Below are 18,118 nucleotides of genomic sequence, written 5' to 3' on the forward strand. Positions count from 1 at the left end.
TCAGATGCTTAACCAGCTGAGCCACCCAGGCATCCTAACACTTTTAAAATCTACCTATTCCCAGCTTACAAAGATGTTGGCCTATGTTTTCTTCAAAAACTTTATTGTTGGACCTTTCATATTTAGATCTGTAAAGCATCTGGAATTGATTTTTGTCTGTGGTGTGAGATAAGGGTCAAGACATTTTTTTCCCCTCCCTATAGGATAAAGTAGTCCGGTTTTTATTGAAAAGACAACTCTGTCCACATTTGCACAGTTGCTTATGTCATAAATCAGGCAGTCATGAACATATGGGTTTCTGTGTTCCATTTTTCCTTCATTTACCAATTCCACATTGTCCTTAATTACTAATGCAGTATGAGAGGCCTGGCTACCTGCTGTCTTAAGTAGTCTAGCTTTGTTCTTATTGAGTGTCTTGGTTATCCTTGGCTCTTTGCACTGCAGTTGTATCGAATCTATAGACTGGAGAGAACTGACATCTGTACACCACTGAGTCTCTGCATCTATGAGCCTAATCCATACACGGAAGTCATTAACTTCTTTTAATGTTTTGTACTTTTCAGAGCGGAGGCCTTTCATTTTTTAGTGTTTTTTTTTTTTTTTCTTTTTAAGTAATCTCTATACCCAACTTGGGACTCAAACTCACAACCCCAAGATCAAGAGTCACATACTCTACCAACTGAGCCAGCCAGGTGCCCCTAGTTTTATTTCTGAATACTGAGAAATATGTTGTTTGATGTTCTTGATAACTTGTTTTGTTTTCTTTTTGTTAATTGCTAGTTTATATGTTATGGTCTTGTGTGTCGATGTGTTTCTGTATCTGGAGACCTTGCTGAATATACTTATAATTGAAATAGTTCTTCTTGGATTTTCTTGATACAAAGTTTTTATGTTTACTTCAACATTTCATGCTATAAACTTATGACAGTATAGTAGGACCTCCAAGAAAAAAGTTGTTGTGATAATTTTTGTTGTTAGGGATATATTTAATTTTTTTCTAAGTTTTTTATCAGTATAGTTGACACGCAGTGTTATGTTTGTTTCAGGTGTACAACACAGTGATTCAACTTTTCTACACATTATGCTATGTTCACCATAAGTGTAGCCACCCTTTGTCACCACACAACACTGTTGCGGTGTCATTGACTATTTTCCTTATGCTGTACCTTTTTCCCATGACTTATTCATCCATAACCGGAGACCTGTATCTCCCTTTACCCATTTTGCACTTTCACCTACCCCTCTTTCCTTCAACAACCATCAATTCTCTATATTTATAGATCTGATTCTGCTTTTTGTTTATTCATTTGTTTTTTTAAATTCCACATAGTGATATCATATGCTATTTGTCTTTCTCAGTCTGACTTATTTTGCTTAGCATAATACCCTCTAGGGTTCATCCATGTTGTCACATACGGCAAGATCTCATCCTTTTTTATGGCTGTGTAATAATCAGTTTTGTATATGTGTCTATTTGTATGTCTATATATGTGTGTATGTGTTTATATACACACCACATCTTCTTTATCCATTCATCTATTAGTGGACACTTAGATTGCTTCCATATCTTGGCTACTATAAATAGTAATGCTGCAGTAAACAAAGGGGTATATCTTTTTGAATTATTGCTTTCATATTCTTTGGGTAAATACCCAGTATTTATGGTAATGCTATTTTTAAATTTTTGAAGAACCTCCATACTGTTTTCCACAGTGACTGTACAAATTTACATACCCACCAACAAATGTACAAGGGTTCCTTTTCTCCACATCCTTGGCAACACTTACTAGTTCTTACCATTTTTATTTTAGCCACTCTGATAGATACAAGGTGATATCTCGTTCTGGTTTTGATTTGCATGTCCCTTATAGTTAATGAAGTTGAACATCTTCTATTCATGTGTCTATTTGTCAGCTGTATGTCTTCTTTGAAAAAATACCCGTTCAGGTCTTCTGCCCATTTCTTTTTAATGTTTATTATTTATTTTTGAGAGACAGATTACAAATGGGGGAGGTACAAAGAGAGAGGGAGACACAGAATCCAAAGCAGGCTCCAGGCTCTGAGGTGTCAGCACAGAGCCCGATGCGGGGCTTGAACCCATAAACAGTGAGATCATGACCTGAGCCAGAGTCAGACGCTTAACTGACTGAGCCATCCAGGTGCCCCATAATACCCATTTTTAATTGGATTACTTGTGGGTATTCTTGATGTGGAGTTGTATAAGTTCTTTATATATTTTGGATATTAGCCCCTTATCAGATACATTGCTTGCAAATAATTTCTACCGTTCAGTAGGTTGTCTTTTAGGTTTTTTTGATGGTTTCCTTCATTTTGCAAAAGCTTTTTATTTTTATGTAGTCCCAATAGTCTATTTTTGCTTTTGTTTCCCTTGCCTTGGGAGACATATCTAGAAAAATGTTGCTAAGGCTGATGTCAAAAAGTTTGTTGCTTGGATTCTCTTTTTTTATTGTTTCAGGTCTCACATTTAGGTCTTCAATCCATTTTGAGCCTATTTTTGTGTAAGGTGTTAGAAAGTGATCCAGGTTCACTTTCCAATTTTCCCAGCACCATTTATTGAAGAGACTGTCTTTTTCCTATTGTATGTTCTTGCCTCCTTTGTCATAGATTAATTGACTGTATAAGTAACCATGGGTTTATTTCTGGGCTGTCTATTCTATTCCATTGATCTGTGTATCTATTTTAGTGCCATTACCTTACTGTTTTGATTAGTATAGCTTTGTAGTATATCTTGAAATCTGGGAATATTGATACCTACAGATTTGTTCTTGTTTCTCAATAGTGCTTTGGCTATGCAGGGTTTTTTGTGGTTCCAATTTTAGGATTACTCTAGTTCTATGGAAAATGGCTGTTGGTATTTCAATAAGGATTGCATTGAATCTGTAGATTGCTTTGGGTAGGATGGACATTTTAACACCATTCTTCCAGTCCATGAGAATGGAATGTCTTTCCAATTGTTTGTGTTGTCTTCAATTTCTTTTATCCTTGTTTTGTAGTTTTGAGAGTACAGGTCTTTCACCTCTATGGTTAAGTCTATTCTTAGGTATTTTATTCTTTTTGACACAAATGTAAATGGAATTGTGTTCTTAATTTCTCTTTCTGCTACTTTGTTACTAGTATGTAGAAATGCAACCAATTTCTGTGTATATATTTTATATTCTGCAACTTTACATAACTCATTAATTCTAATAGTTTTTTGGTGGCGTCTAAGATTTTTTGTGTACAGTATCATATCATCTGCAAATAGTGATGGTTTAACTCTTCCATACAAAAATGGATACCTCTTATTTCTTTTTCTTATCTGATTGCTGTGGCTAGGACTTTCAGTACTATGTTGAATTAAAGTGGCAAGAGTGGACATCCTTGTCTTGTTCCTGATCTTAGAGGAAAAACTCTCAGTTTTTCCCCACTAAGTATGATGTTAACTGTGGGCTTTTCATATATGGCCTTTATTATGTTGAGATATCTTTTTTCTAAATGTATTTTGTTGAGAATTTTTTCATGAACAGATGTTGGATTTTGTCAGATGCTTTTTCTGCATCTATTGAAGTGATCATATGATTTTTATCCTTTGTATTGTTGATGTGGTGTATCATGTTGATTGCTTTGTAGATGTTGAACCATTCTTGCATTCCCAGAATAAGTTCCACTTGATTGTGGTGAATGATCCTTGTAATGTATTGTTGAATGCAGTTTGTTAATATTTTGTTGAGGATTTTTGCATCTATGTTCACCAGAGTATTGAGATAATTTATGAAGAGAGACAATCTTTAGAGTTAAATTTTCATGAGACTGGTGATGTGTTGGGAAATCTGCATGGACCTGACTTTTTTTGGAAATTAAAATAAAGTGGGAACTCATTTTCTAGAGGGAAAGAAGTAAGTAACAGTTGTAAAGTTATTTTTATTCATTAATTCATTAATTCAACATTTTGGGGGTACAGCAACCCAAGTGAGTGAATGATAAAGTAAGCTTTTTTAAATGATGGTATGTCATATGGTGATAAGTGCTATAGAGGAAAATAAAAGAGTGAAGGAAGTTCCCCCACAACTGGAGTTGCAATTTAAATGACATTGTCAATCATGGCCTCATAGAAAAGATGTTAGCACTAAGAGACAGCGAACCATGAGAGTATGTGGGGAAAGAACTTTCCTGACAGGCGAGACAACTACAGAGACCCTAGTGGCTGATAGCAAAGAAGCCATGGGGAGAGATGTAGGAACTGAAATAACAAGTAAAGACAAGGGAGTGTGACACACAGATCAAGTAGAGCATGTAGCCATTGTAAGGCCATTAGATTTTACTCTGCACAAGATGAAAATCTTAGAAAATGTTTTAAAGGATTTAAATGTTTAAATTTAAAAAGTTTTAAAGTCACATGATCTGACTTAATTTTTAAAAAAGATTGATCTGGCTGCTGAGTTGAAACTAGATTTTGTGGGGGAATAATGGAAACGGGGGGTATTAGGTTCTTGCAGTAATCCACGGTAGACGACATGATGGTGGCATGGACAGGGTGGTGGGAGAATTTCTAACAAGTGATCAGATTCTGATATATTTTGAAGATAGAACCTTGAGATGTGGGAGAAAAAGAAATCAAAGATGATCCCAAAGTTTTTGGGTAAACAATGAGAAGAATAGGGTTGCCATTTAATTAGATATCACATTATGAGGGCAAGATCAGGATTTGGTTTTGGACATGCTAGGTTTGGGATACCTAGTAGACATCAAGATGGAGATGTCATGTACGTGTCTGTGTACATACACGTAGTGTGTACGCAAGCATGTATTATGTATATGTATATTAATATAAGTTGAATTTAGGGGAGAGGTCTGAGCTGGAAATACAAGCTTGGGAGGAATCTTAGGTTTGTAAGATAATGTTTCCTACATATATTTCTTTTAATTGATCTCTTAACAAGTATTAAGAATGACTGGTAAGATCTGGTAAAATAGAGAGCATCAAGTCTTTGAAAATTGTTTAAGAGGAAAAGTGGGTGTGCCTGGGTGGCTCAGTCAGCTAAGCATCCAACTCTGATCTAGGCTCAGGTCATGATTTCCCAGTTCTTGAGTTAGAGCCCTGCATTGGGCTGTGCACTGACAATGCAGAGCCTACTTGGAATTCTCCTTCTCTCCCCCTCTCTCTCAGCCTACGCGATTCATGTGTGTATGCGCTCTCTCTCTCTCTCTCTCTCTCTCTCAAAATAAATAGGAAAATTTTTTTTTTAATTTTAAAAATACAAAGAACAAAAGTGACTAGGAGGAGTGATGAGTCAGATTGGGAAGGATTGGGCTTCTTCAGTTGGTAATGTTTTCTTTCCTGCACTTGGTACTAGTTACCTGAGTGTGTTTGTTTTGTGAAAATTCATCAAGTTGTATACTTATAATTTCTGTGCTTTTCTATGTGTATTTTGTAATTAAGTATATGCTTCTGCATAATTTACTTACAACGTAAATATGTACAAAGTTGTATATACTAAATTTCCAGTAAAGAGTAGAAACCATAAATGCTATTAAAACATAGAGGAGGGAATGATCGGTAGTGTCCATAAAGTTTGCACTGAAAGCACTACTTAAACAAATAGAAACATGGGAGAGCTTTCTAGAGAAGACAAAGCACAAAAATCTGTACTTTGTCTTTCTTAGAGAAGCAGAAGTGCTCAGGGGCCACTGTGGAGAGCAACTTAGAAAGGAGTGTTCATTTTTTAAAACAGGAAAATAAAGACAATATGGATTATGTGTAGGTAAGACTTATTACCATATGAGGTTGACTTTTATTATGCATCAGTTGTTCATACTCACAAGTTTGGAAGCTAAGTTATCCCTTTTGTTTTGATTAGTAACTCCTAAAAAATGTTTCTTTAGTATCTCCTTTACAACTATCTTACTTAGATCAGGACTTTCTGCAGACCTTAAAGGGTATCCGAATAATCTTTGTCATCCTTATATGTTACCTTGAGATGTGGGACAGTTCAACCCTAATCCTTGCTGATTCCTCATTCCCCCCTTAAAAGCTGAAAGAGAAGTCTGGTAAGGGAGAAAATTCAAATGATAAGGATGATCTAGCCCCTAAATAACGAGTCTTCTCTACGGCAACCAGTAAACTCTGTGAGCCACAGAAGTAAAAAGCAGATGAAATTATATTTAATAATATAGTTTATTTAACCTAAAACCATTTATGAACCTTTTTTTTTCATTCTAAGTCTTTGAAATTTGGTGTTTATTTTACACTCATATCACCTGTCATTTGGGACTTGTCAGCATTTCACGTGTTCAGTAGCCACCTGTGGCTCAAGTGCAGCTCTAGAGCTCCAGCTGAACGTTATTCCACAGCTGACTTCAGGAAAAAAAGTTACTCATTATTAAGAGGGTTTCACTGGTTCAGCAGATGGGTATTTAGTACTTCACATGTGTCATGTATTTAGTTTAGCCCAAAATACTGTGCCAAAACTATCAGGAGACGTTCTCTGAGATTCTCTTATACATAGTACTTCCTCATAATAAGTTCTAAAATTATATTTACAAAAAATAGAATTGAGTTTGCTTATAATATGTTTTTTAAAAATATTGACTTGCCTCAACCAAGTTTTTTTTTGAAGCCTAGATAATTGTGCATAATTATAGAAATGTAAACTTTTATATAATATGGATTTTTTTTACCTGCATTTCAGCCTTGAAGATTGAAACAACATCAAATGTATTTGAAAACTTTGCTTAATAGTTCTTGAATTTAGAAGTTAAATTGATTGTATAGGGCAAGAGTGGCTATTTTTCAAGCATGATTAAGTCTTTCATCAATTTTAGAATATTTTATCATAAAACATATTTTGGAACTGATGAGTTTATTTAGCGTGTGCCAGAAAAGCATTTGTCTCAAATTTGTCACACTCATGTTTCTTAAGACCTGAATCTTGCTTTTGATGCCTGCATTGTAATAATTTGTATATTTGATGGTCCAAGTGACTTCTGATATTTTTTACATACTAATTGTTATCCGGGTTTTCAAATAAAAGTTTTAAAAATATTTGATTTGAAGTTTTAAATATCTTATATACATTTTTTTTTCAGTCTCTCTCTCTCTTTTTCTGCACAGGTATATAAAATACTAGTAAAGAAAACCCCAGAAGAAAGCTGGGTGGTTTTCAGAAGATACACTGACTTCTCTAGGCTTAATGATAAAGTAAGTCCTTAGATAAATCTAAAATGGACTTTACAGTTTTGCATTATTAACTGTTACTGACAGTTAAATTTGTGGTTTTTCCTCCTCATGAGTTACTTGAGTGAAGTCAAATCTTTGCTAGTTCCTAAGAAAATTAACTATTTCACTTAATTTTAATAGCCTAAAGACCCATCTCTACACACAACTTCCTTATTTTGGAAAAAAAAATTATTTTTAGTATAAAAATGTGAAAACCTTAAAATTGCTAACAGAAATATAAATGATTATATAACCTTGTGAATTTGAAAAAGGTATGTGTATATAAGATCTCCTAAACCATGTGACAATAAGAGAATGAACAAAAAAAGTATTTCTACCATGTTGTATTAGTTTTCTGTTGGTGTTTACCAATACCACAAACTTTATGACCTAAAACATACCTTTTTATTATCTAGTGATGTAGGATCACTTCTCAGCCTTTTGGCTAAGATCAAGTGTAGTGATTTAGGTGGGCTCAGCTGGGTTTGCCACTTGGGGTCAGACAATGTCAAAATCAAGCTGTTGCCTAGACTGGGCTCTTACATGGAGGCTCTAAGAAAGTATCAGCTTCCAGGCTCATTCAGGTTGTTAGCCGAGTTCAGTTTCTTACACTTGTAAGACCAAGCTCCCTAGTTCCTTGCGGTTGTCAAGCAGAGGTGTTCTGAGCTCATAAAGAGTGCTGTCCAGCCCTTGTACCTGGCCTCTCCACCTTTAAAGTCAGCAATAGCCAGGTCAGGTCCTTTTTGTGCTTTGAATCTCTGACTTTCTCTTCTGCAGTCAGCAAGGAATAAAGCTGTACTTTTAGAGGATAAGATTAGGTTTACCCAGATAATCCCATTTTAAGACCAATTAAAGAGTAACCCTAATTACATCTGCATACAAATCTCTTTTGTGTAACATAACAAAATCACAACACCAGGAGCAAAGGTCATGAGGCCATCTAGAATTCTGCCTACTGCATTTATGAAACAGAATAATAATAAAAACCCTCAATATATTAAAAACTGTTGGGGCACCTGGATGGCTCCGGTCAGTTAAGCATCTGACTTCAGCTCAGGTCACGATCTCACGCTCAGAGCCTGGAACCTGCTTCGGATTCTGGGTCTCCCTCTCTCTCTCTGCCCCTCCCCCACTCACACTCTGTCTCTCAAAAAATGAATAAATATTAAAAATAAAAAATTAAGGGGCGCCCTGGGTGTCTCAGTCAGTTAAGTATCCGACTTCGGCTCAGGTCATGATCACTCACTCTGTGAGTTCCAGCCCCATATCGGGCTCTGTGCTGACAGCTCGGAGCCTGGAGCCTGCTTCTGATTCTGTGTCTCCCTCTCTCTCTACCCCTCCCCCGCTCATGCTGTGTCTCTCTCTCTGTCAAAAATAAACACTAAAAAAATTTTTTTTAATTAAAAAAAACTCTTGAAAATAAAACAAAGTAAACCAAAAAGTAGAAAATACTATAAATGGTGTGAACAAGGCAAGCCATAGAAGAAATATAAAGGACCAAAAAAGGTAGAAAACATTTAATATCACAAAGTACTCCAAAGAAAATTAAGGAACTACTTTGTACCCATCAGGTTGACAGACATTTAAGTGGTGTTATCCGTTGTTGGAAATACGAATCTTCCTAGGGTACATGGCTTCCTAAAGTTGTGCTTAATCACATTTCTGGGATATGAGAAATCATGGATATGGGCAGGCAATATTTAGTTCAAAGGATACTTTTCACCATGTTTTGTTCATTGTTATTTTCTTTGTGTTTTAATTTGTTTTTAATACTTAAAAATTAGAACCAACCTAGATTTCCAGTAGGGAATTGATTGAGCAAATGGCAGTAAGAATGTAATAGAGGAAGAAAAGCTGAGCTGTGTCCACAGGGCTAGAGGGAAATTAGAGGAGGTAGATGAGGGGAGTGGTATTTAAAGTATTATTTGTAATGTAGTCCTGCCATTATATATGAATTTTATTTATTGTTCCTGAGTTCTTATATTACTGTAATATAAGAATTATAAAACCTATAATTATAATTTTATAATTTAAAATAATTTAAATTTATTATATAACATACATAATATATTATATATTATAGTTATATTTATAATTATATATTGTTATACATAATATATAATATATAAATTTATAATTTATAATTATAAAACCTATAATTATAAACCCAGAATTATAAAACCTATAATTTTCTACCTCTGTTGATTTTTTTAAAATAATTAAGCAAGCAAGAAGATCAAAGTAATTTGTGAAGTTACCAGATACCAAAATGGAATTCTTAGCTTTCTTATGAAATTGTTATAATTTTTGTTCATGAAGACTAATTTCTAACAGTTTCTCTTTAGAGCTATATAATCCTTTATGACTTGCTATTTTTCTTTTCAGGGTTCAACTATTTAGTGTTTATTTCTCTTCATCTCTCTAGGTGCATCTTTATATTGCTGTGTTATTTGTTAGGCAAGTTGAGATTTAGATAACTCTTAAGTTTTTAAAGAAAGATTAGTAAGAATTTAATTTAAATTAGTAAATATCTCCTTGATATTCCAACTTGGGCACCTAAAATTAATAAGTGTCTATGTCACTGTTCCTAGGTACCAGAAATAGCTCTACCCATCACCTGCTTTTACTTGCAAGAATCAAAAAATGTGTGTAAAAGTCAAGCCACAGCCTGGGAGAAAATATTTGTCATACCTGTATCTGACAAAGGACTTGTATCAGGAATATATAAAGAACTCTTGTAACTTAATAATAAAAGATAAATAATCCAGTTTTTTTAAGTGGAGGGGTTAAAAGATTTAAATAGATAATTCACCAAAGATATGCAGATCCAAATAAGCACAGAGAAGATAGTTAACACGATTTGTCAACAGAGGAATGCATATTAAAGCCACAGTAAAGTACTACTATGTACTCACCAGAATGGCTAACATTAAAAGGATGGACAAGGCCTAGTATTAGCAAGGATGTGGAGTTGTAATGCGTATGTACCCACAACTGGTATAGAAATTAATAAGTAAAACACTTAAAGTAAGAAAAACTTAGCTGGATTTTATTCTTTATTTAAGTTTATTTCATGTAGTTAACAGGATAGATTTTGTAGAATTGCTATGATTGAGTTGAACACTGTGTTTTCTTTTTTTCTTTTTCAGTTAAAAGAGATGTTTCCAGGCTTTCGATTAGCACTTCCACCAAAACGCTGGTTCAAAGATAATTACAATGCCGACTTTTTAGAAGATAGACAATTAGGATTGCAAGCATTTCTTCAAAATTTAGTGGCTCACAAGGACATTGCTAACTGGTATGTGACAAACTTAAATAAGAGGTTATAGGTGCATTCCAACAACTTGTTTAAACTGAAGAACAAACACAGACCATAGTTAATTGAAGCACAAAAAAATAGGGTAGGAATATAATTACTTAGCCTCTCCAATACAGCACTATTTGGAATTTTCTTGCTTTTTATTGGTAAGAATTTTATCTGCTGGGACGGACTCCGTTGGTTAAGCATCCAACTGTTGATTTTGGCTCAAGTCATGATCTGATTGTTCGTGAGATCAGGCTCTGCATTGGGCTCTGTGCTGACAGTACAGAGCCTGCTTGGGATTCTCTCTCTCTCTCTCTCTCTCTCTCTCTCTCTCTCTCTCTGTGTCCCTTCCCCACTCGCACACGCTCTCTCTCTCAAAATAAATAAATATTAAATTAAAAAAAGAATTTTATTTGACATTTGATTTGTATTAACACTTGTAAAAAGTCAGCAAAGTTAAAAATTTTTCAATGTAAAAAAATTTTCTAAGTTAAAAATTCAGTGTACCATATACTCAACCCAACTGTAAACTTGATTTTAGTATTTAGTATTTTAGCAGTCATTTAAACAAAGTGGCCCACATTTTAGAGTTTTGGTTAATATGATACTATATAATTATATTTCTCCAAAGTAGTGCAAAAATATGAAGGTTGGGAAGTTGGGTTAATTTATAAATTATATATATGCAATCATATATGCAATTCCCTCTTGACAAGGATATCTTTCGGATATCTCAAAGTGATCTCAAACTGGGTAAAAGCTTACTCTCTAGACTTTTTTCCCAATGTTCAGCAACATCATTTATCCAGCACCTGGTACTTATCGTTGATACAATCCTCCTACCCTTATCCCTTCCTTTATGTTTTAAATTCCATTCAAATCTGTCTACTTTTCTCCATTTCTACCATCACCACCCTGATCTAAGCAGTTATCTCTCACCTGAATTACTGCAAAAGCTTTCCCTCTGGTTTGCTTGATCCACTCATATTTCTGTAGCCCATTGGAGCCACAGTGCTCTTCAGCTATATTGGTCTTTTAATTTTCCAAAGTCACATTGCTCCTTGGTCCCTTAGGGCCTTCAAGTATCGTGTTCCCAGGAAAGACAATGTTTCACACTACTATCCCACCCAGCCATGGCCTAGATAACACCTATATGTCCTTCACATTTCAGTTAAAAACTTCACTTCCTCACATAACTGGTTTTCCTGACCCAATTCCTCATGCACCACCACCACCACCACCAACAAAGACTAGTTTAGTTCTATTTCATAATACCTGTACCAGTCCCTCTCAACTGGTTCTGAAAGTCAAATCCTAATGCCTTAAGTAAGACACACATTGTATCTATGAATTAACTTCTCTAGGCTGGTACTAGTTATGTGCCAGTCTTAAGGGAACTGAGAAAATAGTCAAATCATTGCCTTTAGCATCTGAGTCTCTCCTGGAATCCCAGCTAAGAAAGGCTGGTTGGTACTTGAATTTCATAGCATTTCAGTTTGTGACTATTTATCTGATTATTTGATTTTCGCGCACCTGGTTGTAAGGTAAATATGTAATAGTAGGTTATGTGGCTGTTTTACTCACCATTCAGTGTGCAGTGCTTAATACAGTGGTAACACAAGGTCTGTGCTCAATAAGTACTTGTTAAACAAATGGCTGAAATGTTGATAATTGCTACTGTATTATTATTACAAGAAAAATATTTTGGGGGTGCCTAGGTGCCTCAGTTAGGTGTCCAATTCTTGATTTCGACTCAGGTTATGATCCCAGGGTTGTGGCCTTGAGCCCCACATCAGGCTCCATGCTGAGCTTGGAGCCTGCTTGAGATTCTCTCTCTCAGGGCAACCTGGGCTCACTCTGTTAAGTAGCTGACTCTTGATTTCAGCTCAGGTCATAATCTCACAATTCGTGAGTTCAAGTCCCACATTGGGCTCTGTGCTGACAGTGCGGAGCCTGCTTTGGATTCTCTCCCTGTCTCTCTGCCCCTCCCCTGCTTATGCTCACTCTCTCCTCTCTCTCTCTCTCCGTCCCTCCTTCCCTCCTTCCCTCTTTCTCCTTTTGCCCCTCTCTACCACTTGTGTTCTCTCTCTCTCAAAAAAAAAAAAAAGAAAGGAAAAAAAAGAAAAAAGTTTGAAGTGTGTATGTTAACTCAGTGATTGTACACTCTAGGTAGTAACACGGAGTTCCCTAATTTCTCAAAATTTGTACATCTCAAAAGCAAAAAGGAAGTTAGTATTAATTCAGACACACAGAGAAAGAATAAAAACCAAAAAACTCTTAAATCATAAAGATTTTGAAGAAATCTTTTGAAGAAAATATATTTTATATGATACCATAAAAGAAAATAAGAAGTCAACATATCTTATCCCCTTTTTCTTTTAGTCAGTAAACCTTTATGTCTTAGTATTGAAAATATCAGGGTGACTTAAAATCACATTTATTCTATAAATAACTATATATAATGAAATATTAAATAACATAAATCATATTAATAAGCTGATTTTGTGGTATCTTGATTTTTTTAGTGAAAGTGTATCTTAGTTTTATTGCATTTTTAAAAAATGATTGGTAATAATGGGACACTGGGTTGGCTCAGTTGTTTCAGTGTCCTGTTTTGGCTCAGGTCATGATCTTATGGCTCATGGGTTCAAGCCCTGCATCAGGCTTTGTGCTGACAGCATGAAGCCTGCTTCGGATTTTCTGTCACCCTCTCTCTCGGCCCATCCCCTGCTTGTGTGCATGCTCTCTCTCTCAAAAAAAAAAAAAAAAAAAAAAAATGGGGCACCTGGGTGGCTCAGTCAGTTAAGCATCCTACTCTTGGTTTCAGCTCAGGTCACGATCCCACAGTTTGTAAGTTTAAGCCCCGCATTGGGCTCCGTGCTGATGGTGCGGAGCCTGCTTGGGATTCTCTCTCTTGCCCTCTGTCAATGCCCCTCCCCTGCTTGTGTGCACTCTCTCTCAAAAAAAAATAAACTAAAAAAAAAAAAAAAATTCCTAGAACAACATAGGGGAATGCTTAACTTTGGACCAAAGAAAAATTCACAGTAGGATTTATAATTCTACCATAGAAAAAGAAAAGACATACTTCCTGAAGTTATCCATGGCCAAGATTATTGTCTCATAACCTTCCTCTTAAAAGAAGTAGGAGGTTAGGGGCACTTGGGTGGCTCAGTTGGTTCAGCATCAACTCTTGGTTTGGGTTCAAGTCATGATCTCACAGTTGGTGAGTTCAAGCTGTGCATCAGGCTCTGTGCTGACGGCAGGGAGCCTGCTTGGGATTCTGTCCCCCCCCCCCTTCTGCCCCTCCACTGCTCTTGCTTTCTCTCTCTCAAAAATAAACACTAAAAAATATTTTTTAAAAATCTGTACTTTAAAAAACTGATTGATGATAGATTTTTGTCTCTGAGGTAGGCATATATGGGACGTTTGCGATCCTTTTGTTTCTAAACTGTACTTCAGTACAGTGGTAGTAGTCTTGCTCAATTCATAAGTAGGTATTTCAGGAAAACAAAGATTTCTTGGCCAAATAATTTGGGAAAGGTTTCACGTGACATTCCTAGAATACTAGAAGTTCTAAGAAGTCTTGCATTAAAAAATGTAGTGTATCAGGTGTTGTCTACTTGATTTTGTCATGTAAATCATCATTTAGGGACTACTGTTAGATAAATTGAACTCAGAATGAAGTATTTATGCCTTATTTATTCTAGAGTACACTCTGTCATTTTTGTGGGTTATGGGTAGCATTCTTCACAGTTTAACAAGTTTCTTAAGTTTTTGTTTAAACCATGAATGAAGGGAAGGAAAGAAATTATTTATCTGTATTATCTTGAGCATTTGCTCTGTGTCATGCTAGGAAGGTTATGAAGGAAGCTAAGGTTGTAGTCACTGGTCTTAAAATTCATTTGAAGAAATGAGGCTTCAGGATGAACAAAATAAGGGAGTTTATGAAATGCTTCTTGGTATGATACATGTTACCTGTTGATATACTTATTAGCCTCCTTTTATAGTTGTAATGGGAAAATAGAAAAATTGCTGTCTTTATATGGCCAAATAATTATTTGATATTCTTTATAGAGTTATAATTACACTTTTTTTACTTTCTTTTTTTTATATCCTTAGCACTTCACAACACAGTTACTTCTTAACCTTCATGTTGGCTAAGAGCTTTTCATTATACAACAGGCTGGTGGAGGCTTTTAATATTATTACCTCTGTAACTGTAACAAAGCAGAAGTAGAAGAAAGTAAGAACTGAAAGGACACTAAGGATAGTTGATCTGAAAGCTTTAAGATAATATTTTCAGATGCATTTAGAAAATACAAAGGAAACATAAAAAAAAGTTAATATTTTCATGATTTCAAAAAATCAAAGGATTTCTTATTGATTTTCTCTGTTCCATAAATATTTATGTAGGTCTTACTGCATATAAGGTATTGTAGTACACAAAGGTGCTTTAGATACTGATCCTTTATTTAAGAAAACTGAATAGGAGGAAGATTCACCAAAAACAACTATGATGAGTAGAGCTAGATCTCTTTCAGAGGAGAAAGAGGGAACTTTTGACTAGGAGAATTGCAGGAAGCTTCCTAGAGGGTGACATTTGAGCTGGATTTTAAAGAATTAGTGATATTCAGACCAACAAGAGAAGGTAAAGAAGGACCTTACAAATGAGAGGGAGTATTCTATCAAAATGCAGAAGCAAGACGCAGATCCTGTACCAGCAGCATGTGACTGTCAAGGTGAAGGCCACCTAAAGATGGATGGAGAGGGAAAGTCTTACATTGCACAATTTGTTATAGTTATTTACTACATAGTTATATTATTTATAAATCATTTCTATAAATGATTCAATGTATTTATAAATTGTATGTTATAAATTATATATAATTATAAATATATTTTATACTATCTTATGCTACTTTGAAATTGTTGCATCATTTAATCAGCACAGCAATTTTTTTACTGTTTTTTTTTTTTTTTAACGTTTATTTATTTTTGAGACAGAGAGAGACAGAGCATGAACGGGGGAGGGGCAGAGAGAGAGGGAGACAGAATCGGAAGCAGGCTCCAGGCTCTGAGCCATCAGCCCAGAGCCCGACGCGGGGCTCGAACTCACAGACCACGAGATCGTGACCCGGGCTGAAGTCGGACGCTTAACCGACTGAGCCACCCAGGCGCCCCTGTTCTCTTTTTTCATAAACATTACACATATATCATAAGTTACCAAATTTTTTCTCTTTTTTCAATTCTTTAAAATAGAGGGGTTAAATTATATAGGGTTTTTTTTTCATATTACCATCCATCTATAAGGACTTCAATACCAAAGTTCATGTTTTAAATTCTTTTTCTTTTTCTTTTTAAAAAATATTTATTTATTTTTGAGAGATAGAGACAGAGACAGAGAGACAGAGGGAGGGGCACGAGAGAGGAAGACCCAGAATTCAAAGCAGGCTCCAGGCTCTGAGCTGTTAGCATAGAGCCCAATACGAGGCTCGAACCCACGAACCATGAGATCATGACCTGAGTTGAGGTCACATGCTTAACTGACTGAGCCACCCAGGTGCCCCATCATGTTTTAAATTCTATATGTGTTAAAAAAAAAAAAAAATTCAGGATGGATTTGCATTAACAGTTAATAGTAAACAAACAAAATAAAGTATAGAAGTATTTACATAAAGGAGGAGCTGAAAAAAATGATAATATTTACCCTTTAAAAAACAAAAGTCCTTGGTGGGGGGGAGGGGGCGACACCTGGCTGGCTCAGTAGGTTGAGCATCTAACCCTTGATTTCAGCTCAGGTCATGATCTCATAGTCATGAGATCCAGCCTCACATCGGGCTCTGTGCTGGGCATGGAGCCTGCTTGAGATTCTCTCTCCCCCTCCCTCTCCCGCCCCTCCGTCTCTCTTTCAAAAATAAAAATAAATACACAAAAAAATTTTTTCAAATTTAGAAAAACACAAAAGTACTTGGGGGATAACAGAGCCATCTTCACATATTTGAAAGATTATGAGGGGGAGAAAGATTAATCAAATAATACCTAATTTTAAAGCAGTGCTTCTTTAACTGTAGTGTATCTTATTAAAGTGCAGATCCTGAATCAGCAGGTCTGGAGTGAAGATTCTTCATTTCTAACAAGTTTTTAGGTGATGCTGATACTGCTGATCTAAAGACCTCATTTTTAATAGCAAGACTAACATGTAAAACTAGGAATAGTAGTGAAAAGTTAGAAGAAGACCCTATCAGCTGAGATAAGAAAGAGTTACATATCATTTCAGGCTATCTACTGTAAAAATATTCTGGGGTGCCTGGGTGGCTCAGTCTGTTAAGTGTCTGACTTAGGCTCAGGTCACAGTCTCACAGTTTGTGAGTTCGCGCCCTGCGTCAGGCTCTGTGCTGACAGCTCAGAGCCTGGAGCCTGCTTCGGATTCTGTGTCTCCCTCTCTTTCTGCCCCTCCTCTGCTCTCAGTGTCTCTCTCTCTCTCTCTCTGAAAAATAAACATTAAAAATATATATAATACAAAAAATATTCTGCCTTTTGAGAAAGTGAGTTTCTCTTTACATAAGTATTTGAAAAGGCTAGATAACCATCAGTGGTATTGAAAGGGGAATTATTAAGTGGAATATATTGGATTAGATAGCTCCTTAGGTTTCTTTTAATTGTAAAATTCAGTAATTCCATAATTCTTGAACAAGATACTTAAAACTATTTTTTACACATTTTCAGCCTGAACTATCTTCTCACAGTAAATTTTTAATGTATCTAAGTTGTTTTTATATATTAAGATATCATCAGGAGAAGCTAGATTAGTCTTAGTATTTTTATAAAATGAAAGATTTCAGTTACATATTCAATAGCTCATATAATGCCAGCTTGTGAGAACCAACACATTATTGCTAAGTTTGGTCAAGTGGTTTTCATCACTAATGTTGGTTTGGTAGACATTCAATTAAGGACACTTTTTTAAAATGCAATAAAGCCAAGTATTTTGTATTCAGATCTGTGTAAACTCTTACCTAACTAAATTGGGTCTCAGAGATCTTCTGTAAAATTCAGTTTTCTGGGCTTAATAGTGAAGTAATTTTAGTTATATGATTTTAATCAGTATCTTCATTTGGAAAATGAAGTATTTGAGCTAAGAGGCCTCTAAAAGTTCTCTTTCAACTCTAAATTTCTTATATCCTATTCTTTTTATTGTGCTTCTTCATGAATCTTGAAGTCAAACCATCAGAAACAACCAGATTCTGACCTTTTAACTAAGACTTTTGGTCTTGTTGCTGTCCAAAGTCTACCTTCTTATGAAAGTAAGATCAACTTATAGGGCAAATTTGCTCTGATAATAAAAAATGCTGAGGGATACTGTCTGAGGTCTCCTTATCTTCATGTTAAGTCAACAACTGATCTCAATTTTAAAGTAGAGTTTTCCCAGGTGCATGGCTGGCTCATTCTGTTAAGCGTCCAACTCTTGATTTCAGCTCAGGTCGTGATCTCACATGTTCTGCACTGACAGCACAGAACCTGCTTGGGATTCTCTTTCTTCCTCTCTCTCTGTTAAGACGTCTGTTAAAACCTAAAATCCTTCTCAAATTAGAATTGTA

General features: G+C 35.5%; 1 protein-coding gene across 2 annotated transcripts in view; it reads left to right on the forward strand.

Annotated features, from left to right (window-relative positions):
* Positions 1 to 18,118, forward strand: part of SNX16 (sorting nexin 16) — a 42,236-nt gene that overhangs the window by 3,642 nt on the left and 20,476 nt on the right. For both annotated transcript variants that reach the window (XM_027064309.2, XM_015080682.3), the window contains 2 exons: positions 7,112 to 7,198; positions 10,366 to 10,514. In XM_027064309.2, the coding sequence (XP_026920110.1) occupies positions 7,112 to 7,198; positions 10,366 to 10,514 (236 nt within the window). The remainder of the gene's footprint in view (positions 1 to 7,111; positions 7,199 to 10,365; positions 10,515 to 18,118) is intronic.

The sequence above is a fragment of the Acinonyx jubatus genome, chromosome F2 (assembly GCF_027475565.1).
Source record: "Acinonyx jubatus isolate Ajub_Pintada_27869175 chromosome F2, VMU_Ajub_asm_v1.0, whole genome shotgun sequence".
In the NCBI taxonomy this organism is placed as follows: domain Eukaryota; kingdom Metazoa; phylum Chordata; class Mammalia; order Carnivora; family Felidae; genus Acinonyx; species Acinonyx jubatus.